This window comes from Poecilia mexicana, unplaced genomic scaffold (assembly GCF_051168715.1).
Source record: "Poecilia mexicana isolate PSO_F unplaced genomic scaffold, ASM5116871v1 scaffold_14, whole genome shotgun sequence".
NCBI classification, from domain to species: Eukaryota; Metazoa; Chordata; class Actinopteri; order Cyprinodontiformes; family Poeciliidae; genus Poecilia; species Poecilia mexicana.
Genome location: NW_028263383.1, coordinates 28,871,059 through 28,895,069, shown reverse-complemented (window position 1 = coordinate 28,895,069; position 24,011 = coordinate 28,871,059). Strand labels below are relative to the sequence as shown.

The 24,011-nt window shown below is 38.3% G+C and overlaps 1 protein-coding gene across 1 annotated transcript in view; it reads right to left on the bottom strand.

Moving 5' to 3' along the window:
• The window catches only part of cadm1a (cell adhesion molecule 1a), a 393,093-nt gene that overhangs the window by 56,297 nt on the left and 312,785 nt on the right, over positions 1-24,011 (bottom strand). The window contains exons 6-8 of the mRNA XM_088012458.1: positions 21,238-21,396; positions 16,000-16,096; positions 8,168-8,340 (exon numbers count right to left, since the gene is read on the bottom strand). Of these exons, the coding sequence (XP_087868584.1) occupies positions 8,168-8,340; positions 16,000-16,096; positions 21,238-21,396 (429 nt within the window). The remainder of the gene's footprint in view (positions 1-8,167; positions 8,341-15,999; positions 16,097-21,237; positions 21,397-24,011) is intronic.

The window sequence follows — 24,011 nt, the reverse complement described above, 5'->3', positions numbered from 1 at the left end:
CACCCTCAACAGAGCCATATTTGTCTTTACACACCTACCTGCAGAGTTTGCCTTTCAGGAAGTGGTTCTTTGGATCAGTGTTAATCATTGTTTAAGTTGGTGAGTATAGCTAACTACTGCTGTGGTTAGCTAATGGTCAGAAAACATGCAGGACATCAGTAGATTTTACTGTTAAACTACAGCAATGCATTCTGGGTACAGAGTGTAACGGCTTCAACTGGATGTTGCTTAGTAACTTCAGATTGACTTCATGAGTCGGGGTGAACGGCAGCTGGTTCTGTTGTGGATCCAGGACCTGTGAAAGGTCTCCATCCTCTGTCCGACTGCCTGGGGCGACATCTCCAAAGCCAACCGTTAAGAGTCCCCGCGTCGCCATGACAACCATGTATATTAAGGCTCACGAGCATCTTTACTGGGGTTGGGAGCAAGCTGCAGTAAATGGATGGATGGATGTTACTCATCTCTGTTCTGTCTCCAAGTTTATTGTTGTTGGAAAATAAATTATATTTAAGCCACTTAAAATGTTTGTTTTGTATCAAAAATAAATCTGAAAGAAAAAAAAAATTAATGTAAATGATTTTTTTTTCTGTAAGACACAAACATTAATGCATGAACATGTTTGGTCAGAGACATTACTTAGACATGAGCAGACCCTTTTTGTTATTTACAGGGTTCTTAAACATTTTTCAAAACAAAATCTCAAAACGTTTTAAAGTTATACAACAGTCTATGTGATTTTTATAACTTTCTGCACATTTGAGTATTAACCTCAAACCTGTTAGAGTACTAAATAGGTCTTAATCTCGACAACAAGAAAAAGTTAAAACTGGCATTTCAGAGCTTGATGCAGGACAATTTCACTGCTTTTTTGGCAAAACTAACAGCTTCAGTGCCTGGTTTGACATTTTAGACCCAGATTAAAAGACAAAATTATCAGTTAAACTTGATTTATAGAGTCCAGACTCTAAACAGCTGGTAAAACTACATTTCTAAACTTAAAACCAAAATAACATTGGGTCAAATATTAAAATCAAAATGTGTTGTGGTAAATCTGAGACAAAGCTTGAAATTTAACATAAATCTCTGCATGAGCTCTGTTAAAATTTTGTGTTTCATAAACTAGAAGGAAACATATTATTCACATCTGGAAAATAAAAGGTAATTCCAGACTTTCCCAAACCATCTAGGAATCCAGAATGAGGCAAACGAATCAATCTTCTGTTTGTTTTACCATCCAGATGGGAACTTTACGCTTCTTTTAAACGATTGCCTCTAACTGGCAATGTTTTAAAAAACATGTTTTTTTCTCTCTGAAATGAACACAAATATAATTTTTTTCCATCCGAGTTTTATTATGATGATAATAAGAGTAATGCAGCTGTTGTTAATATCTTCCCTGGGGGCACAGGGGCTCTACATGATTTAACATGAACATGTCTTCCTTCAGGGAAAAACATGTTCACAGCTAATGACGAATTCACACTTGTTAGTTCTTGGAATATTATAGTTTATGCTGTTTTATAAAGCAAATCAGGAAATCCAAACAGGAGCCAGGGACGGCCGTGTAGCCTCTAAGAACTCCGCCTGAAGCGAAATTTAAAATTGCAGGATTGCCTTCAGGTGTAATGGATCAGTATTCCGGCTACGCTCCGGTGCAGCTTGTTTTCAACGCATCAGACCACCGCCACTGCTCAGACCAGTCTGGAGATAAAGAAGTGATCAGATGGGAAGCTGGATGGAAGACCGGTTTGATCCCATTAAGAGAAGAAGTTCTGAACGACTTCTGAGAAACGGTCCGGTGAGCTGGTTCTGATGGCCAGGAGGTAAAGCTCTGTAGAAGCTCATTGACTTTCAGATTGTGACAGCAATGTGCTTTTCCTCCCACTGAGTCATCAGGCCTTGTTTACTGATGAGGGTTATGAATCAAGGCGTCGCGCCGGACAGCGGGGAGCGCCGAGACCCGACCTGACAGGAAACGCTCGCGACTGATAGAAACGTCACGTCTGCAATCAGGCCGAAACTTCAAATCTGTTTTCTTTTCCTTCGGTTTCAGAACTATTTTTCAGTTTCAATTTCTTTTTCTTTTCAACAAACTTTATGGCCCCAATGTAGCTCCAAAGAAATGGACAGGAGAGTGCAGCAGTTTTCCATTCATTTGTCTGTTTTGACAAATTTTAAATCAAAGATGGAGAAAATTTAAATCTTATTCATCACAGACTCAGTTTTTTTTTTTAATCAAGCTTGTATTTGTTGTTTTCTTTCTCAAAAAAACTAGATTTGTGCTGATTATAAGGTCGGCCCTCTGGTCTCTGCATCGTTTCTGCTTTTATGTCTCAGTTTTCTGTCCACTGATGCTGCAAACCCGCATCACTGATTTAATACTGTGTCTTAAAATTCTCTCAGCGTCTTTTTTCTTTTTCTGCGTTTCTTCAATGCAGTTTTTAGGCAGTAAATTTGTTCTCTGAATGAAGAAGTGAAATGACATTTCCACACTCCGGTGTTTCAGAAAACTCTGATTAAATAAAGGACTGAACCTCTTTTCCAATTCACAACACCCTTGTCAGAAAGGATCTGGTCTTTAAAGTGCGCTCCACAGCAAACAGTAGCTTCTCTGCACTGACAAAGTCCATTTAAATTTATTATGAACGCATTTATGGTAAAACATATCCATATTTACTTCTGTTTAGGTAAATAAATTAAAGAGTTTGCACAATCCAGATTGCTGCACAATCCAACACAAATTTAGCACAGATTATTGGCCACAACTCTTTTAAAAATGCTGCAACAATTAGAGATGTGAATGTTTCAGTGTCTGGCGCTTCGAGTCGATTCCGATTATTAGGGTCATGATTCAATTCAGAAACAATTTTTAGTTCAGAAACCAAATGTTCTAAAGATTCTGTTTAAATTAAAAATTGCAGACAAATAGAAAATGTATCTAAAACAATTCACTATGGTTCCATGCTACATCAAACTCCATCAGTTTATGTTTAAACAAAAATATGGTTGTTTTAGGTGAGCGTAGGTGTCTTTTCTTTAATAAAAATATCAAAGAATAATTCAAAATATAATTTTACAAAAAAGTAAGCAGACTAAAATCGATTCTCTATAGAATATTTTTTCTTGCACAAAAACCGTCGCGACATCCGACTCTTGGAAAACGAACATAAATGCACCAGATTTTCTTCTAGTCAAGAACTTTAAAGGAAAACGACAGACGACCCAAAATCACCTGGACAATCTTCTCTCCACCTCACTACGTTTGAATTTCAGCTCCATCTGCTGTTATTTAAGCCATCTAAGACGAATAGGAGCGACTGGGAGCAAACTGCCCGCTAGTTAAAATGGAGACGCGGTAAGTGGGGAGGTGACTGAGAGGAAAACAGCCGCTGAAAACACTGTGATGTCGGGCAATAGACTGTGGAGCTGAAGGAGCGGCGAGGCCGTTAACTTCCCCAGACCCCTCAGGATGGTTCTCTCCCTGGTTTGAAAGGAAAACTGTGATGATTGCGTGAAGCGAAGATGCAGTGAGAGCTGCAGACCGAGCCGCCGTCCCTGTTAACGTTGTTAGTGTCAGGCGGACTGGGGGTGCTCTCCATCACCGCGGGTCACAGCGGTCTGGAATCAGACGCATTAGAGCGAGCTGCCGGCCCCGGACGCTGGGCTTTGGCTCTCGTGGTGGGAGAGCTGGGAGGCAGCTGCTGCTGGGCGCTCGCTGGAGATCAATGTGGAGGCTGCGCTCAAGTGCTGGGCAATAATTGAAAACATACATCAAGTTTTGAGGCACAAAATATGAAATGTTTGGGTTGCTTTAGTCGGGTGGACTCAACTATTTGGCTTTGTGCACGGTGATATAGTTTGTCCCCTCCAGGGTCGTTTTAAGGTGTGACCTGACTGATCGTTTCGTGATCAATGATTGGTCAATACTCACGTGTGAAACTGATCTTATCCACTGGTTTTTCTACCTTCACAAGGCGTACCGATCCCGACTTTGCAATTATTTTGTTGTGTTCTTTTTAATTCCGTAATCGCAGAGTTTTACACAATTGATCTAGTTATTTTTTCTTTTCTACATCCAAAAGTCCCAAACAGAACTGTTGTATTTGCTTGTTTCTGGAACGCCCATAAATCTGACGCACAGGCAACATCTGCCAACAGCAGTGATGGACCTGGATTATTGAAATGATTTTCCTCGAAGCTCCAGTAAATTATGCTTTACTAGGCCATGTGTCCCAGATGGATGATTATTTCTGTGTTTTATTTTTTTTTTTATCTTATAATTTCTGATTTTTTTCCAGGTTGACTTAAAAAGTTAACTACTGTAAATGTTAGGGATGCACAGATATGAGAATTTGGGCTGATAAAGACATTTGCTAATATCCTTTTATCATATTTTTTATTTGATTACTTGATTAATCGTCAGAATAACCAATAGATTACCCATCTACTAAAATTACAGTTCAAAACAGCATCTTTGTTCCTCTTTCAGAAGCGAATGTTGGGTCTGACTTGATCCTAAATTACTGCAGAGAAACACAGAGGGATTCTGGGAGGAAGCGGGTCTGTACTGATTTTAATGGTGGCTCCTCTCTCTCTCTTTTTGCACCGTCGGTTTGTGTTTCTCAGAGAGACGGCAGCAGATTTCAAAATTCAATCTCCATGCAAACTAAGGAGGAAGATTGCTTTCTGCTGCTTAATACCGCTACGTTCACTGTAATTGGCTACAAACAGATTCACACCAACATAAATGGATGCATTTTGACATATAACTGATATTTTACATGATTAAAAACCCGAAGCTCAACAAGTTTTTAACTAAAAAGATGTTTCCCCGACGCCCGACAGGATTTCTTTTTATGTTTGTGAAACGGTTTCAGGATTGAAGGAGCCGACAGACTTCAAAAATTATTTAGATTCAGCTTTTCTGTAAAGAGAGAGGAGAAACATTTCCTCTTTTTCAGAGAATTTTTAAAAACGGTCAAATCTGCTGTGATTGTGCTCCGAGTCAGATTGTGCAAAGATAATTTTTTTCTGCATATTTAATTTTTTTCCTTTCATAAAAAATTTGGAGCTGCTATAAGAACATTTTAACCCACAATCATCCTTCACCTGATCCAGTTCTGATAACATTCTGAAGCACAATGAGTAAAATATTTGCATGTGTCATGAAAACCGATACTCTTATTCAATTATTCTGAGATTTCCAATGAAAACTGCTTGGAAAAACCTACATGTAGAGGTTAAAAATCCAGGGTATTACTAAAAAGTCCTCAACTGAAGCATAATGTGAACTCTTGTGCAGTAATATTTTAAATAATCTGCAGAGAGAGAAGCCGTCAAAGTGGATTTGTTGTGGCAGGACGGTTACGGACGACCTCGGCTCGACCCCGGCATGAATAAATCACACGAGTTCAAGCGCAGTGCATGCATGCATCTCCGCAGCTGCAGCGTCTTACCGACTCTGTGAACCATTAAATTAAAGCAGAGTCAAACTGAATGTTTAGTTTTCACCTAAATATGGTTTACCTGCTGCTGCAGAGACCTAACGCTAGCTTAGAGCGCTTTGATTTGTGGTGCCGCCTCTGCAGACGTAATTAGCCCGCTGTAAGTAACGCTCACCCAGCCGGCGTCCATCACTTCTCCACCCAAACCTTTCCACTCCACTAATTCCCCTCCGACAATAGCAGCCGTATAATTTCTCCGCAGGCTCGGGCTCCACCAAAAAGTGATTGGGAAGTAATTTTGGTCGGGGGAAAATGAGCACATTAGAGCGTAGTGCTCGGCTCGGGGAGTAAATGTTATTGGTATCAACAGCAGAGAGGCATGTTGAGATAACGCGATGAGGAGGAAGGCAGGGAGTCGACACAAACGTGGGATTCAAGAGGAATAAAGTCGTGTTTCCTCACCTGGATGAAACATCACAGCTTATAAATAAATCTAAACTGACTTACATCGAGATGTAATGAAAAGGAACAATGTGGCCTCTGAGCCGATGTTTTTAAACATGAAATCTCATAAGAGACTGAACCGTATGAAGTCAGGCTCAGCGTTAGAGGAAACAACATTTTACTATCAGCTGTTATTTGCTCATGGTATCGGCCCATCTCTTTGCTTCAGGCGGCGGTGGAAGCGGGTTGTGGGATATTTATCTCAAAGCGGTTTATAGAGCTGTGCAGGCTGACTGGAGAGCACTGCTCAAGAACAAGAAAAAGAATGCTAACAATGACTTTATAGCACAATCAAGTAACTATGTTGCCTTCAGTTATTACCGAAATGCTATATATATATATATATATATATATATATATATATATATATATATATATATATATATATATATATATATATATATATACACACACACACACACATATCTTTAAAAGCTCCTGCTCTTTCTAAAGCTCCACCTCCAGGAAGTCATGGCTCCTCTATTAACCCTTTAGGAATTTTTTCACCGGCGTTGCTCTGAGCAGCAGCTCCTATAATGAGCTCAGCAGTTCCACCAGCTATTGGCTAATTGCTGCTGGCTAGTCTGAAGGAGCTGATAGGGGGAGGAGCTACGCCTCAAAGGCAGAGCTAGGTTCACCCAGGTATTTTGTACAGCTGAACGGTTGCCATGGAGATTAAAGGGTCAATCTCCCTTTTTGCCAGTATGTTTTTGATAGCGGAATAACATCATATAACATTATATGTTGGAAAGCTAAAAAACAAAAAAAAGGATTTCATACTGCCCCTTTAAGAACTTTCAAAACAGAGGGTTTTCTTGAGTGAAAAATTAGGAGTTCTGACTGTAATTCATTCAAATACTACAGAAAAAATGTAAGCAGAATTTTGTATTTCTTTAAGATGACAACTAAATCCCATGATAACTAGAGGGTTTTAGGCTGGAAATGTATTCATAAATAAACAAAAATGTTCAACTTTGCAAACTTTTAGGTTCTATTTCACTTTGTGTTTTGAGCCATTCTGTCTGTCAATATTGACGTGTTAATGCGTGCAGCTAATGTAAAAATTTTAACGTGTTAAAATCCCATAACGCAGATTAATCTACTGTTTTGACCTGAAAGCCTCTCCAGAGCAGGGTTACAGCGTTCTGGACTCGACACACGGAGAGCGACAAACGACAGCAGAAAGCAACAAAAGTTTGAAACGTCTCAATTTTCTTGTGTTGCGACAAATTGTGACTGTCGCCTTGTAGCACAACATCCACAGGAAATCAGACCTGGAAAGATATTTTGTATCAATCAGCAGTTCAAGAATGATACAAATTTATTTATTAAACCTTAAATTTTTATTGAGGGTAAAATTACCAAAATAATTTTCTTGCAATGAAAACTGTTAAGTACGACACAAAGTATTTGTCTTTTTATAACTAAGCTTGTATAATAAGTTCAACCAGGTCTATCCTGAGACTTTTATGGGTTTTATTTCATTTCTCAAACTTGGCTAAATATAGAAAACACCAAAACCTGTTTCCAGCCAAAAAGATTTTGAAAACTAGGTGCCTTTGTTTTAATTCGGAAAAATATTTTTCATGTTTTGGATCTATGATAAATAACATAATTTTCATGCAAAAACCAAAGAAAAAAAATCAGATGACTATTTGGCTAATTTTAGTATTTTTTGTATATATATATATATATATATATATATATATATATAATTCGGATATATAATTTTTTATTTTTTTTTCTAGCCCTGTGGATACTTTTGACTTAACCTGGCATAAAGGTGATGTTTTAATGTCATTATGGTAAGTGAATGTGTTTAAGAGGAACATTTGATGTGAAACTGTCTCAAACAGGAAGAGGATTCCTGCGTTATCCGTGTTGCTCTAGATGAAGCTGCAGAGCGGATCAACAGTGTGGTTCATAAAGCAGCCAGACTTCAGCAGTGAGCTGTTAGCATATCCAAAGATCCCTTGTTTTAAAGTCAAGTCGCATTTCTTGAATTATGCCAGCAGAGTGTTTAGTATGCTCCAAGTGCGACAAATGAGCACCTGTGTTAACAGCTTAGCGGCCTCATAAATCACTCAATGTTTTACATTTAATTATGCTGCTGTTCATGTTCAGTCTCCTAAAACTGGCTTAAATTGAGCAAAGTGTTCACGACTTGAAAAAACCTGCGTGAATCACAGAAACATCATAAGTTTGGTGCTTCAACTTACCGTAGACGTAGAGGACGTAGTCATCGAAGGACTCGCCCAGCGGGTTGGACGCCACACACCGGTACGTCCCGTTGTATGACTTGTTCAGATTCTCGATGAAGAGATCGGCGCCAGTGATGACCGCGTGGGACGGGACGTCGTCATCCACCTTCAGCCAGTTGACCCGCTGCGGCCTGGAACCAGAACATCAGGAAACAGTGAGGACAAAGAGACGCTGGAGGTCCTCAACCATCGGCCCGGATGCCCACCGTCAGCTAAACCAAAGAAGGTTGTTGAATAAACCGTGGAACATCACAGAGGAGCCAACATTTGAAGAAGCCAGGGACAAAAACTGCCTGCAAAAACTTCAAACTTCCTCTGAGTTTTGATAGTTTTGATAGATTTGAAGAAGGTGGGGGGTCCAACTTCACTCAGGTTAAAGCTGTCCTATGTGCTTCTTTTGAACAGTGAAGAACCAGTCTATGGCCTATACAAAACATGTTCATTACAGCTTTTTGAATAAAATCATTCTTAGAAAATGAGATTTTAGTTTGCCCAGTTGTTCCTATTTTGAGCCATTTTAGGGCGTCTTGTCACTTTACATCCCAATAAGCTGCTGCTGGTCACGCCCCCCAACTCCACGTTTACACTCAGACATGAAAATGAGTGCAAACAGATGCACAACTACACAACCGTACATCTTTGAAAAGCAGAAGTGGAGCCTCCTGCACAACCAAAAAGAATGCAACAAGTGGATTCTGGGTGGTAAGTCATCAACAAATCACTTGTCTTTTCCAGCAACCACTGCACAACACATAAAGTCATAAAACCAAGTTGGAACAAGTTGGAACTCAACTTGGGTTGCTAGGTAACGGGCGGAGTTCCATTTGGGTTGCTAGGTAACAACTTGGATTGTTACCTAGGTGACGCTCCATTCTGGAGATTTTTGAAACTTCTCATTTCCCAGACGCCAAAAAACAAACTTGTTGCCAAAAAACTGTCTGAGTGTTTTTTTTTTTAAGCGGCAAGACAGTTTATAGAAGCTGTAGAAATGCAAATGGAAGAACAAAAATGTCCAAAATGTGAATTTAGCATATGTCCCCTTTAAAACTGCCTGTTTTAGTTATTGAAACACCAAATAAATCTTGTTGTTACTTCCTTCCACAGGGTTGTCACACACAGTCAGACTCCAGAGCTGCGCGCACACAGACTTGGCAGACATGCTTTTACAGGAGCAGTAAAATGTAAAATCGACTGTTTTGAGCTTTACATCATGTTATAATGTTATTCACTCATCAAAAACATAACTGGAGAGTTGCTTTGGTTCTTTCATGCATGTTTGAGAAATCCATACCAACAGGTCAACAGTATACTGCTGTAAGTGTGTCACATAAACTGCAAAAACACAACATCTTACCAAGTATCTTTGGTTTAGTTTCTAATGCAAACATCTTAGAGCATCTAAAATAAGACAAAACTAACTTAGTAACTTTTTAGAAAGATAAATGAGAAATCTCTAGTTGTCAAATTATTTAACTTATAACAAGATATGTTTCTCATGTTGGAAGTAAAACACAATAGAGCCATTTATAGAATCCTGTTGATGGGTAAAAAGTTTATTTTTCCATTCTGCTGCTAAAACAGGTCTATTCCAGACATAATTTTGATCAATTCTAAAAAGAGTTTGGTTATTATGGAGACTAATGAATTTAAATCTAATTGTCTCCTTGTGTTAAATGAATGCTACTAATTGCAGCAGCTATTGATATTTTTACCTGTGTAGGTGGGCAACTATTAAGCGTCAGCCTTTGTTCTGGTTTCTTCCTGAATAGCGGGGTGGTTTATTCCATTTTTATGACAATAAGCTCCAAGTGCCCTGAGTAGCAGCGGGTTGGGGAGGGGGGAAAGGAGACAAAAAACATCTCCATTTGGCTGCAGCGGCTTCCATAGGCCGCTGCCAGCTCCCGTTATTTCCCCTGAGCGCGCTGATGGCCTCTCTTGTTGCATTTTGTTGCGCCGTTTTAAGTTGCTTGCCTCCCTTTGAAAGCAAATTTGGTGGGGATCAAGCACACAAATCGAAGAGGTGGAGAAAAAAAAAAAAGATGAAGCAGAAAAAAATTCAACCCAAAAAGAATCCGAAGCAAAACAAGCAAAGCCCAAGTGTGTTTAATGGCCGACAGAAGAAAAGTCAACAAAAATATAAGTTCTGATGGAGCAGATATTCTATAGGTGGACTGGATGTTGTGAGAGGAGCTGAAATGAATTCAGTGGAGGCTGATAGACAGAGATAGACCAAAGAGGTAAGATGGGGATGCAAGGAGAGAGGAAGGGCAGGCGTCTGGAATACAAATGGCCGCCTGCAGCCGGGCGCGGCGCCGCTATCTGGTGTAATGACTACACAACTCTCAGCAGCTCTAATGAAAATGACTTCCAATTCCCGGCTCACTGTATTGATTGTGTTTTCATCTTTAGAAAATGAATACAGGGAGCGCTTGTCTCGATGCCAAGTTTGAAAACCGTGGGGGTCGGTGGGGTTGGGGTGTGTGTGTGCGTGTGTGTGTGTGTTGGGGTACATGGTGTTTTGATCTGTGTGTTTTGTGTCTGTGTGCTCATGTTGTGTCCCGCTTTAGCAGATCATAGAGTAAAAACCGTCCCTGGCAGCTCCAGATTAGGATGTCTGGAATAAAGCTGGAGGTTTCAGCTGAGTTTCACTTCGCCGCGTCCTGCTCAACTGGATTTTAACTGATTAAAAATCATTTTGAGGAGTTTTTATTTAAAAAATGCATAAATTAATGAAAATATGAATGATTTTTTTTTCACTGAATAAAGGTTTAAACATTTGAAGCTTTACTTTCAAATATTTTAATGCAGTGATGTCCAAACTTTTATCTCAAGCTAAAAATGCTAAATAACATTTTGGTGAATTTTTTTCCTGCTCCACAACTAATTAACACGTATTTTAATTGCAAAGGTCCAAAACAGAGTCTCAGTAGAACAGTTTCCTAACTTGTTGGTCAGGATATCAGTTTTATTTTATTTCCAGAGCTGTCCTTGAAAACCCTTCACTGGATTTAGCCCAATTTAATTATTGAGTCTGCTTTTGAGCAAAAAGTCACTGGGGATTTCTGGCTCTACTTACTATGACAGAACAAAAAAACAATATGGCTAACAAAAGAAAAAAAAACATTTATTGTTTTCAATAACAAATAAATTTGTTAATGAAAATTTCATATAAAGAAAAACACAAAAAATATCAATCTGCATCAGCTCCATTTGCTTCTTAATTATTGAATAAATATATCTACTTATTCAATAATTTAGCAGCAAAAAGGAGGCTCTGAACTGAAATTGTTGCTCATTTTGTTGATAAATGAACACAGAACAGGATCCCGACAGCATAGTGCTGCCACAGCAGAGGCGTGCGCCGTAAATGATGCAGGAAGGTCAGGTCTACTTGAAGCCACTAAAGGAGCTGCAGTTACCACTAAGTTGCTGTGTTTCTTTCACAAATGTGTCCAAAACTTCGCCAATACTCTGCTAATGTAAAAGAAAACACAATTTCACAATTGCGATGTTTCTATTAAATAAGAAATGCAATTAAAATCTCATGTTAATAACTTTGTTCAAGTCATTAAGAAACATGCATCCAACTACTTCCTGTTGTCTTCTTCCTCGTGGTTTTCGCCAGTAGTAACATCCTGTTGTTGATCATGTGATGTGAAAAAAGTGACTGTATTGCAGTTTTGTGAAATAAACCAATTAATCAGCACATCCTGGCGCCAAAACTTTTTAATCAAATAATTGCTTTTTGGAATTTGACTTGTTTCCATTAAGCAAATTTATTTTCAAAATGTCAAATTGTGTAATTATATGTTAAATGGAATCTGTAGAAAGTACTCCAGTTTCTTAATAAGCAATAAATGCACGACTTCATAACTGGGATCAATTGGAGTTAATGTATGATTAAATTAACTTGTTCTTATTTTATAAATTGCCTTGAAGTGACATTTAAAACCAACAGAAGCGATAACGTCTCTGTGTTTTTCTGTTTGCTGCAGTTTCTCCTCTCATTAGGTCACTTTCATATAATATTCACAACTCCACCATCATCCAATGATTGTTTTGTTCTGTTTAGATCTGAGCGACCTCGTCAACAAATTAACGGGAGCGACGCAAACGCTGCCAGCTATACGGAGGCCTCAACCGTCCAGCGGGACTTCTGCCCGAGGCACTCGCTCTTTTATTCTCCCCCGTTCGCTAATGGCTGTATTTGCACTCCATTACATCTCCTATCACACAGACCTGTCATCTGAGCAAACCAACACCTGCGTTCGCCACTGATACGTACGAAATGGCTGCCTAATGAGAGACGGGCAGGAGCTTTCACACGACACCGACAGACATTTGCAGGAATCAATTATCGCCCATAAAAGCCTCAGTAAGTTTCCAACAAGAAGGGAAAAAAAAAAAAAAAGATTCAACTGTTTCTGCTACAACTCAACATTTAACTGCATTTGTCAAAACAGTTTATACATTCATATCCTCGATGGAAACTCCTTTTGAAAATGCTGTGTTTAAAGAAGTGATTGCTGATTTTATTTTTTCAGTTTTGAGGAAAAGGTCCAAAAAAATCAGTTGCTAAACTTGTGGCTGTCACATTAAAGAAGTTAAAAATATAACTTGTTTTTTGATCAATATGGATGCTGAATGCTTTTAAAGGTGCAGACAGCACATTAACTGTGTACTTGACTATTTGTAAGTTGCAACTTTATCCTTTAAAATGAAAATACGGTCACAGACGGAAAGACCAGGAGCTCATGTAATAATTTGTAAATGCCAGTAATAATTATTTATTGTTATAGGGATACACAATATATCAGCACTAACATCGGTACTGATCAATATCAGTCATTTTTAAAATATCTGAGTCAGTTCAGTAATTTATTTATCTTTATCTTGTTGCCGTTTGTTTCTGGGCTCTTCTTTTTTTCCAATGGGTTCGAAATGGTAATGAAATCTTTATAATATTGGCAAATATCGGTTATCGGCCATAGCAACAATATTATATCTGTAATTTGCCAATTTGCAAATCTAAAATCAAACCAGATTTTTCGTCAGGTTCTTCCTGTTAAATGGAAGTTGTTCATTTCAGCTGTCGCCACGTGCTTGCTCCATGTGAGGGATTGCTGTAACGTCAACAGCTTGCAGTAGTTATCTGTAGACTGTTGCCACTTGCTTGGTAAGAAGGAGGGATCTGTGCTTTGTCACTAGCTGTGTTTACATCAAAAGTTTTAAGCGCCTTTTGAAGTACTGCTTCATTAAACATTAATGGAAATGGCAAAATAAAAAAAAAAATAAACTGATTTTTACACTTACTTAAGTTGGTTTTTGACACTTCTGAAAAAGAGTTAGTCCTCTAAAAGGCCAAACAAGTTGTGAAATGGCAAACTCTGCCTTACCAGAGGCACAAAACTCAAAAAGGTTCTATGTGAAGACCTCCAGATTAGAGGAAGGGGACTCGCTCCATTTTTCTGAGAAGTATGATCCGTGCTGCTTAGCGGTAGCATGGCTGCTAACTAGCTGTGGTTGCTAACTAGTTAGGTTGCTAATCGTCGACACAACATATGATTTAAAAATAAGCAAGAGAGTCAAATTTTAGCAGAGTGCAAATCTGTAAATCACCTCAGATAAACAGAACAGGTTTATGGTTTCCTATTTTTTGGCTTTAAAGATGCTTTAGTCTAAGTTCAGCAACCAGAAGTCTAAATACACTCAATATTTATTTGTAATTGCCTGAGGTGTTAGTCATTGCCTGAGGTGTTAGTCATTGGAACTAAACAAAACTAAATTAATATGGAAATACTCCAGAGCTTCATGGGAACATGCTGTACGTTTGTAATTATCAAAGAGAAAAACTGAACTAAACTACAAACCACTTCATGGATACTTGCTTTATGTGATTAACCGTCAAAATAAAGAGGTTTACTGTAACTTTATCAAAAAATAACATGGATTATCAATTATTAATTCAACAGCAACAGGATTTTATGGTATAAGTGTTTACAGTTGAACAAATTAAAAACAAGTTTAGTAAAAGTTACCACTAGTTTAGCGAACACTATTTAATTCATGAAAGCCACGACTCTTAATTGGGATGTAATTTACACAAATAAACATAAATGTGTGAAGACTTTTCCATAAATACATGCATAATATCTCATTAAAATGTGGGAAAATGTTTGCTTCATAGCGCTGTTTTCGGAGCATCAAATGAACATTAAAACTGTAAATTCTGCACATTTACATGATTTTATGTGATCTGAAAATGTACAAGTTGAGGTTGCATGCCCAGAATATTAAGAATATTATTCTATGCAGGGTTTAAAAACAAAAAAGTGAAGCTTCTGAAGGCTTCAGAGGCTGTCAATAAAGAACAATGAAGCAGGAAAATTAGGTAGAAAATGCTAAGAAATAATACAGAAAATGCAGTAGAGCAGCAGAGTGAAGCAGACAGTTTAGAGCTGCGTTTTAAGGCCAGCATGTGATAGATTCTCACTCAGTGGACCCAGAGGAACAGAGGAAATATTTTATCTCCTTTATGAGCTGCTACAGATACTGTACGTACTGAGCAGCTGCGTGCTGAGTTATTTAATATTAACTGCTTCCTATAAAGAGAGGAAAAAAATAATTTCCTTCCCGAGTCGGAGAATGATTCAGCACTGGCACGCAGAAGTATGTCAGAGAAATAACTCAAGGTAAAACACAGAAAACTTCTTACCGTGCTCCTCAGAAAAATCTTTATTTTATGGCGTCATTTTTACTTAAACGGCTGCTGCCTTGAGCTTTTTCAGATGAAAAGAAAAAGCTTCAACAAGAAAGAGGAAAATAAAGCTTAATAAATAACGCTAAACTTGAAAGATTCATTCGGCCTGATATGACTTTGCTACCAGTTATTTAAACACGATATTAAGATCAATGTGCTTAACATTTATAATAAATTAAACTACATTCAGTTTTCTCAGTGGGGATTTTCACTGAAACAAAGCTGAACCGTTTTTATGTCAAAACGTGGTTAAGATGATGTCAATGGAGGTTCCTACACAATGGATAGATGAACGGATGGTCAGAGGGATGAACAGATGTATGAATGGATTAATGGACTGTAGGAGGGATGGACGGAAGAATGAATGGATGGATGTTGGACCAATGGCTGAATGATGGACCAATGGATGGATGGATACATGTATGGATAAGTGGACAGACAGACGGATGAATGTCAGAACAATGGATGGATGGGTGAATAAATGGGTGGATGATTGACCTATGTATGTATGTATGTATGTATGTTGGACCAATGGATGGATGAATGGATGGATGTTGGACCAATGGCTGAATGATGGACCAATGGATGGATGGATACATGTATGGATAAGTGGACAAACAGACGGATGAATGTCAGAACAATGGATGGATGGGTGAATAAATGGGTGGATGATTGACCTATGTATGTATGTATGTATGTATGTTGGACCAATGGATGGATGGGTGGATGGATGTTGGACCAATGGATGGATGGATGTTGGACCAATGGACTAATGGATTGATGGATGTACAGATTGTGCCAATGACTCCTTTTCTTCAGGGAATCAAATCCAAGCTTTTGCTCCAGGTTCTGTTGGTGGTTTTCAGTTTGAACTTTGATATGTTAAAATTGTTCTAATCTCAGATCATCTGAGATCCGGCAGAGACTCTGCAGCCCAGAGCAGTGGCACCCCCAAGTTTTTAGCAGGAGGGGCCATGCCCCCCCTGGGAAAAAGCTGATTGGTTGAAAAAAGTGTTTGAAAGTGACTTACTTTGGTTTGCCTTTGGCTTGACACGTCAGCTCCAGGTTTTCTCCTTCTCTTGTCAAACCCTGAGGAAATTCCACCACGATCTTCACCTCTGGTTTGTCTGAAACAACGAGAGAAAAACAAGAAAAGATCGTATGACTCAGAAGAAAAAGACACAGGAAGGGGAAAAACAGACCCACAAGGCTTGATAGCTCCAAAAATTGTACTTTATGTACAATACAAAGAAAAAAATCACATCATGCAAAGTTAAACCAAACTTCTTGTGTTGGGCAAGACACCAAGACAACTGAACTCTGGAGACAAATATTCTATTTACCAAAAAATCAAACAAATTGGAATTATGAAAATAAATTTTAAAAAAAAGTTTTTGCCCTGCAGTGAGGTGTTCTTTATTTTTTTTATTTCACAAAATTACAATGGAAACATTTTTCCACATCACACGAGTCATTGGTGGAAAAATGCAGGAAGTGGTAAGAGCAAGATGGTGCTGCATGTTTTTTTAACTTGAACAAATTTATTCACATGTGATTTTAAATTTGTTTCCTGTTTAATAGAAACACTATAATTGCAAAATTGTGGGGGGATTTTCACAAAAACAATTGCAAAAAATGTTTTTGTTTTTAGCAGAATTTCGAAAGTTTTGCGTACATTTACAGCGTCTACTGGTTTTAGGTCGAAATCAAAGACGATGGAGAATCTGGGTCCTTTAAAAGATGAAAAGCAGAATGAGGAAGCCCATTCAAGCAGAACTGACTGCTAATGTTTAGCGTCCTGCTAAAGGGAAACGTAAGGAGCAGAATGTGTGGAAAAGCTGCTGCTTCAAGCAAACAGAGCGAGCAATCTGAGGTTCCCAACAGACATAACAAAAGATGCAACAATCAGAGCAACATCCATGACTCGCCTCGGCTGCGTTTGAGTGAGAGGCGGTCAATTTTATGCTGCTCAAAGGAACCTTTATTGAGAAACCAACAAAAACAACAAGCAGCACCAGCTTAGCCTCGGTGGAATCAGCTTGACATAAACAATAAAATTACATTCAAGGCGTTTTTCCTCTACACTTCCTGCTCTCTGAACCGTGGACGGCTGTTCTGGAGCTGCATCCTAAACGGATTCTAAACGAACTGCAAACCAAAGCATGGAATAAACCTTTAGGGGTCAAAATGTTAGCTGGGCCTCACCAGAAGTCAACCTGCAAAGGGCAAAAGGAAAAGTTCTACCAGAAAACAGAAGATGGCGCTTCAGAGCCGGAGAAGCTTAAACTGGACATATTATATTGGGAGAAGGACCAAACAAGAAGATGTTCTAATCTAACCAGAACTTAAGCCTCATTTTGGAAAGTTCATATGTGATTCCATCCAACAGATGGAGAAGCCAATAAATCCAAAGCTAAACTGCAAACATTCCAGGGTGATACGCTTCTTATTTGAGATATTCCAAACAAAATGTTTTCTAAGAATACACTAAACACTACATCATTATAAATTTATTTACAAAATAAAGAACGGACCAAAGATTCGGTCTGTAGATGTTCAGAGCTGGAGAAAACAAACCCCAGAAGAACATGGATCACTCTGTTCCACCTGCGATGTGTTGGTTCATCGCATAAAATCCACTGGAGTCTGTGTTTGGTGACGAGTTCAGGGGGTGTACATACTTTTACAAAGCTCTGTACTGAATGCATCTTTTTTTCTGATGAACACACAACGGAATAGTTTTCAGATTTGATCCACCTCTTCATAAAGAGAAAAATATCTGGGTTGGATCTGAACGTCTGCAGAGAGGAGGAATCATAACTTCCTGCCGGTGATGTAAACCGCTCTTGTTGTGGCCTAAAGGTTCCTGTTTGATCCTGGTGTTTTTAATCAGGCCTGAGCCACGGCAGAAAAGCTCCACAAAAGGCCGTCCGACCTCCTCAGCCATAAACAACAGAAACCTGGTTGTCCGTCTGTCCGCTTCCTGCTGATGGACGGCAGGCGGGCGCGCCGCCAGCTCAGTGGGCTCGCCAGCATCCACTCAGCAGCCCTTTGGCTTTTTCATGCAGTTCAGACTCTGAGGCAACTTTTTCCTGCTTCCACTCGTCTGACCTTGTCATCTCGGACCCATAAACATGAAGGACGCCCGGCGTCTCCAGGTCGCTCTGACAGCCTACAGTTCCTACAGCGAGTTTCTGTTGGCGTGTGTTCGTGGGTTGGAAATCACATGACTTATTGTGACATCCGTCGTTGCTATGCATTGATTCAGGAATATCTGTGATTTGGTAAAATGACACAAAGACTCTGAAGATCATCTTCACCATCACAGCCAGATAACAAGGTTTTAATAATAATAAAGAAAAACATTGAGAAAGCAGGAAGTAGGTCAGTTATGCTGGCCTGACTTTCCCTGACAGCCTTAAAGGGCCAGTGTCATGTAAAATCAACTTTTTCTGAGCTTTCCATCATATTATAATTTTATTCCTTCATCAAAAGCACACTCTGTGTTAACTGATTCTTTCATGCATGTCTGAGAAATCCTTGAATCTCCTGTTAGTCTGTAATGTTTATTTTGTGTGCACTAATTGGTGAATGCATTTTTTTTAATGCAGGTTTTTCAGTTTTTTAGAAGTTTATTCACACAGGATTTGCATTGAGTTTCCACAACTTAATGTTGTGGTATTATTAGTACTAGATCTATCTTTCTCACAATTAAGTTAGAATCTATGTGCTTTTTCTATATTTTACCTCATTTTCCATCCCACAGAAACACATATCCATCTTCTTTTTATTATGTTTTATGTTTGTCTTTACTTTTAATTCTAAAAATAGAAATGAAATCTCCAATAGTAGTTTTATCTGAAGTTATAAGTTGTCTTTTTTCAATAGTTGTGTGATATTTTTGAGCTTTATTTGGCTGGTGTGAGAGTAAAATGGTTCTTTTGGTTGGAAAGTACTAGTAATATGTTTTTATGTCTGTTTTTTTGTCATTAGGTTGGAATCTATGACCTTTTTGATTTTTTTACATCATTTTCCATCCCATGGAAAACAATATATGCAAAATTAAATGTTCATCTTAACTTTAAATCCTCAAGCTAGAAAGAAAATTGCGATTCTTTAAAAATAACAGCACATTTCCTACAGTAAATGCATCTAGAGTTAGAAGTTTCAAAAAGCAGTGCAACAATTTGGAGTTTCATTTGTCTGGTCTGAGAGTAAAAACGTCTCTTTAGGGTGTAAAAGTTGCAGAAGTTGGTCTGATCGTGGTGAATATTTCCGAGTGGTTGGCTGGTGGATCCGTTGTGTTCGTCCTCATCAGGTTTTCTCTTTATGGCGCGGCTGCCGCCCCCCCGCGGAGGCTTGACATCTTTTTTGTCTACGTGTTGTCCTTTTTGGACACGGAGGTGCTTTGATGTCGACGAACTCGCCGGGGTGTGTTCCTCTTTCACTCCCAACGCGTCAAAAGTGCGAGTGTTGCCGTTTGATCCCTGATGGATGGAGGGTGATTAGTTTTCCAGCTCAAACTGGGAGCAACTCGCATGCAGTGAGATCAACTTTGATCAAATGTTGGGGATTCAAAGTGAAAAAAAAGGGAAATCAACATTCTGCCCCTAAATTAAACACATTTCTGCAAATCAGATCATAGAAACTGATCAGTTTATATTTTATGAATATTTACAGACATAAACAAAACTGGAGAAAAACTGAATTTCCTCCAGGATTGTTCTGAATATATAAACTCTGATCAGAAATATTATTTCTTTATTTGTTTTCTAATATTATTCAGATTTGGAAAACACTGGAATCTAATTCCAGATTTTTCCAGACTCCATCGGAACCTTGAGTATTCATTCATAATTATAGAAATCCAAAGATTTTCTGGATCAGACAAAGATTTTTCTATGCCGGCACTTTTGATCACATCTCCACCGGAACATGGAGCCGACTTTAAATCTTCAAAGAAAACTGAATTTTTAAATGACTTTTCTGCTTAGGAAACCTCACATTTATGTAATCTGATGAGATTTGATCTTCAACACATCAGTGAGTGTTTTATCTTTATTTCCCTCCTTTGAGTGTGACAGCATGCAAGAGACACTGCAGATAGAGACAAGAGTAAACTTCCATCAAAAAAATTTTGAGATTAATCAAAGTCAAACATTTTTGAAACCAAGAAATTTCCAAGTTTTTTTCTAGAAAATTTCTGAAATTTATCTCAAAATTTCACTTTTCGAGCAAATTTTTGACCTTTTAAATTCAGTGACTATTATGTTTTTCTTATCAAATATCTGAGATTAATCTAAAGATTTCTGAGTTTCTTGTAGCAAATATTTGACTTTTGGAGTGGAGAAATGTCCTTGTTTTTTCTATAAAATTCCTAATGTTTCTGAGATAAACATCTCAGAAACATTTTTTCACTTTTTTTCAAAAGTGAAAACATTTTTCACTTTTGAAATTCAAATTTCTTCTAGAAGATTTCTGAGATTAATTTAAATAATCTGAGTATCTTCTTGAATGCTTTTTTAATTTTAAACTCAGCAATGCAAAATGTTTCTATTTTAGAAGCTCAGAAATTTCCTTGTTTTTCTAGAAAATTTCTGAAATTAATCTCAAAATTTTTCAGTTTCTTGGTGAAAATTCACTCTTCTCTTTTAATATTTTCGTCTATAATGGCCCTAATATGCCACCATAGTTGTAGTTGAAGGATAACAGAACCTACAAGCCACGTCTGGTTTTTATTTAAATGTTTCACCTCCAATAACAAAAAAAACAAAAAAAAACAAAAATCAAGGTTACAATTAAAAAAAGCAAAAAGTTTGAAGTGATAAAGACATGAAAACTGGTTTATTACAAATCTGAACATCAGACTGAAACATATAATTTTTGCCTGGTTGGTTTTCCTCTTGGTTCTGCTCTGTCTGTTTTCAGCCCCGTAAAAGGAGCCATTTTTAAAAGTAAACAACGGACTGCGGTGCTGAATATTTGGACGAAGCAACATTTACTGACTGCAGCATTGCTATTAAAAACAAAAGCAGCGTTCAAAGCCTTCTTCTACTGTCAGAAGCTGCAGAGGTAACACTCTCTGCTGCATTATGCTGCTTCCACAGAACCCCTCTTTAAAAAGTGGAGCTGCTAATGCAGAGAGTGCACTAAGGTGAAGTGAAAACAGGTATTTGACTGCCTTTATAACACTTACGGGAACAAAACGGAGATAAAAACCAAGCTTTTTGTTTTAACAGGATTATATGTGGGAAGCTGCTGGACTCACATTGCACCTCCAGGAATTTGCGCGCCAGGAAGTCTTTGACCGCAGGATGTTCCACGATGCAGATGACTGGGACGCCGTCGTCCTCCTTACTGACGGCGAACGTCACCCGGCTCGTCACGGTGTACATCTTATCGTAGCTCAGCTCCACTTTGGGTTTGCCTATAGGAAATACAGCAATACATTTAGTTATATTAAGCTGCATAGCTGGATGTTTTTGTAGCTAAATGTTTAACAAAATAAGCTTGGAGACCACTGGTGTTATGACTGTTGGATCTGTTGGTTCTCCATTACTTTGGTACTCCTAGCAATAAAATATTTAACATGCAGAAAGATCATTTCTACTAAATTCAGCTGCTAACCTGGTAGATGATCTGCGACTTGTTATTTTGTTTCGGATCCATTTAACATCAGGATGAGGATCAAATCAGCGAACAACACTGTCGCACAATCCTTCAGTTCATGTTTTTAATCCTAAAATGCTTTTACATTTAAAAACAAAGTCTCCTGCTCCAATGTGAGCACAAACCTGTAGAAAGGTTTCAGAGAAGAAGGTGAAATTAGCAGAAAGTGTGAAGTTATTGGGCTGATTAATGAGCTGCCATCTTATTTCCTGCCTATCCTTCCTTTTCCCATCTGCCATCAGCTAAAAAAAACTCTTCACAGTTGAACGATGCCGTCTTCTCCCCGCGTCGCGTTTAGACCGGCTCCTACGGGCCGAATCAGAGCAAGTACAGCTCAGCTGGAAGGTTTTAGGTGCTGAGTACCTGTCACTTTATTCTCCTCCCACACTGATTAATTCATCATCCTCCATCCAGATGCTAACTCAACATCCATTTGTGCTATGTAGAGATAAAATGGAGGGGCCCTCCTGCGCGCGGCATGGAGCCCAACCCGAACGGCGCCCGGATCTCTGGGACAAAGTCATTTCAAAAGATGGACGGCTGAGCTGTCAAACTGTGCAGCATCAAATATTTATCTGTTCAAGCAGAGACAATGTGAAGCAAAATGGGTTTGACTAAAACCTGAGCGCTCAACGTCCTCCAGGAAGTAGACGGAGGTGGAGGAGCTACGTCATATTTTCTCAGAAAAATTCAGTCGAGTCTTGACTGTTCCTGGTTAGCGAAGACAAACAGGTAAAGTCAGCAAATATTTGAAAAATATTAACAGATTTTTAGCTAACAACCAATCAGAGCGTTGTAGAATAGTGGAAAAAGGAGGAGTAACATTTCCACAAAAACACTTGGACATTTGGAGATACATTATCTATAAATGACAAGGAAATTTCAGAGTTTGAAAATTAGAAAAAAATAAATTTTTTAGATTAATTTCAGAAATTTTCTAAAATAAACAAAACAAAACAAAACAAAACAAAAAAAAAAAACAGGAAATGTCGGAGCTTGAAAGGTTGAAAATTTCCTAGCAAAACATCTGAAATTTTGAGATTCATTTCAGAAATTTTCTACACAAAACATAACATCAAAAATTTCTGAATTTCAAAAGTTGAAAATGTTTTACTTTGAAAGTCAGAAAATTTCCAAAAGTCAAAATTGTGCCTTTTGAAACTCAAAAACATCCCAGTTCTCTTCTAGACCATTTCTGAGATTAATTTCACAATTTGATTTATTTCTAGCAAGTTTTCAACTTTTCATGCTCAGAAATTTCTGAGTTCTTTTAGTGTACGTTTACTACTCCTTTTTCCCCCCTTGCTGCAATAGCCTGTTGCAGGAAAGAGGTAAAAAAAATGTGCAAAATCTACATTACATCCCTGGAACTGCACCGCATACTTTGCCCTGATTGTTGTTTTATCTGTTTGTGGGGACTTCCTGCCGGGGCAGAGCAGGGTAATTGAAATCGCCCCGTGGTCGCCTCTCAGCTCTGCAGTCTAATGGCTCCTCTGCTCCCTGTCAGTCAATAAAAAACCTTATTTCTGTCGGCCTTAAAAGAGCAGAAGGAAGCGACCTGGGCAGCGAGGACCGCTGTTTTTATGCGACTTTCACCGTATTGTTAGCGTGACGAGTCGGGATATAAATCACAGAAACTCACAGGATAAAAGGGGAAGGATATAAATAAGATAAAGGATCTGTGGATGTAGAAACAGATGATTGGATCGGATTGTTATCTGCAGAACATTAAAGCAAACTTCACTGAAACATGAGTCTGAATTAGAGGAATTAGACTGAATACGTTTAATTGGAAAATGAGTCTGAAAGGAGCATCTAAAAAATATTTAAGTCTTTATGAGGAAACCAGATATTTATATATAACAGACATACAACATCTTGTTTCTCACTAAATGTGCGCAAAATTTCAGTTTTTCAAAATTGGTGTTTCTATTAAGCAATTGAATTTCCTAAATACCAAAATGTGCAATTATTTGGTCAGTGGTGTGAATTCCAACTAAACTTTTCCTGTTTCAGGTTAAACAGGGTCTAAGAGAAATTTAGTTTTTTTTTTTATTCAGTGCTTTAACAGTTTTTTCAGTGTTTGGCAGAATAGTTTTTGACGTGGGTCAAATGTTCTGGGATTCTTCAGAAATATATTTTTGTATCATGTGATCCTGTTAACGTCTGAATTTTTAAGTAAATTATAAGATTTCAATCCGGAGAGACTCAGACAAAGAAAAAGGAACAATTAAAAGATTTAATGACAGGAATGAATAACAGTTCTTTGGCGCTTGGGTCCCGGCAGCTGATTTGAGCTGAGATTTGATGTGAACTCGATGAACATCCCGATAACTGATTAGGGAATACTTGGTGAAAGAAGGAAACTTTTGT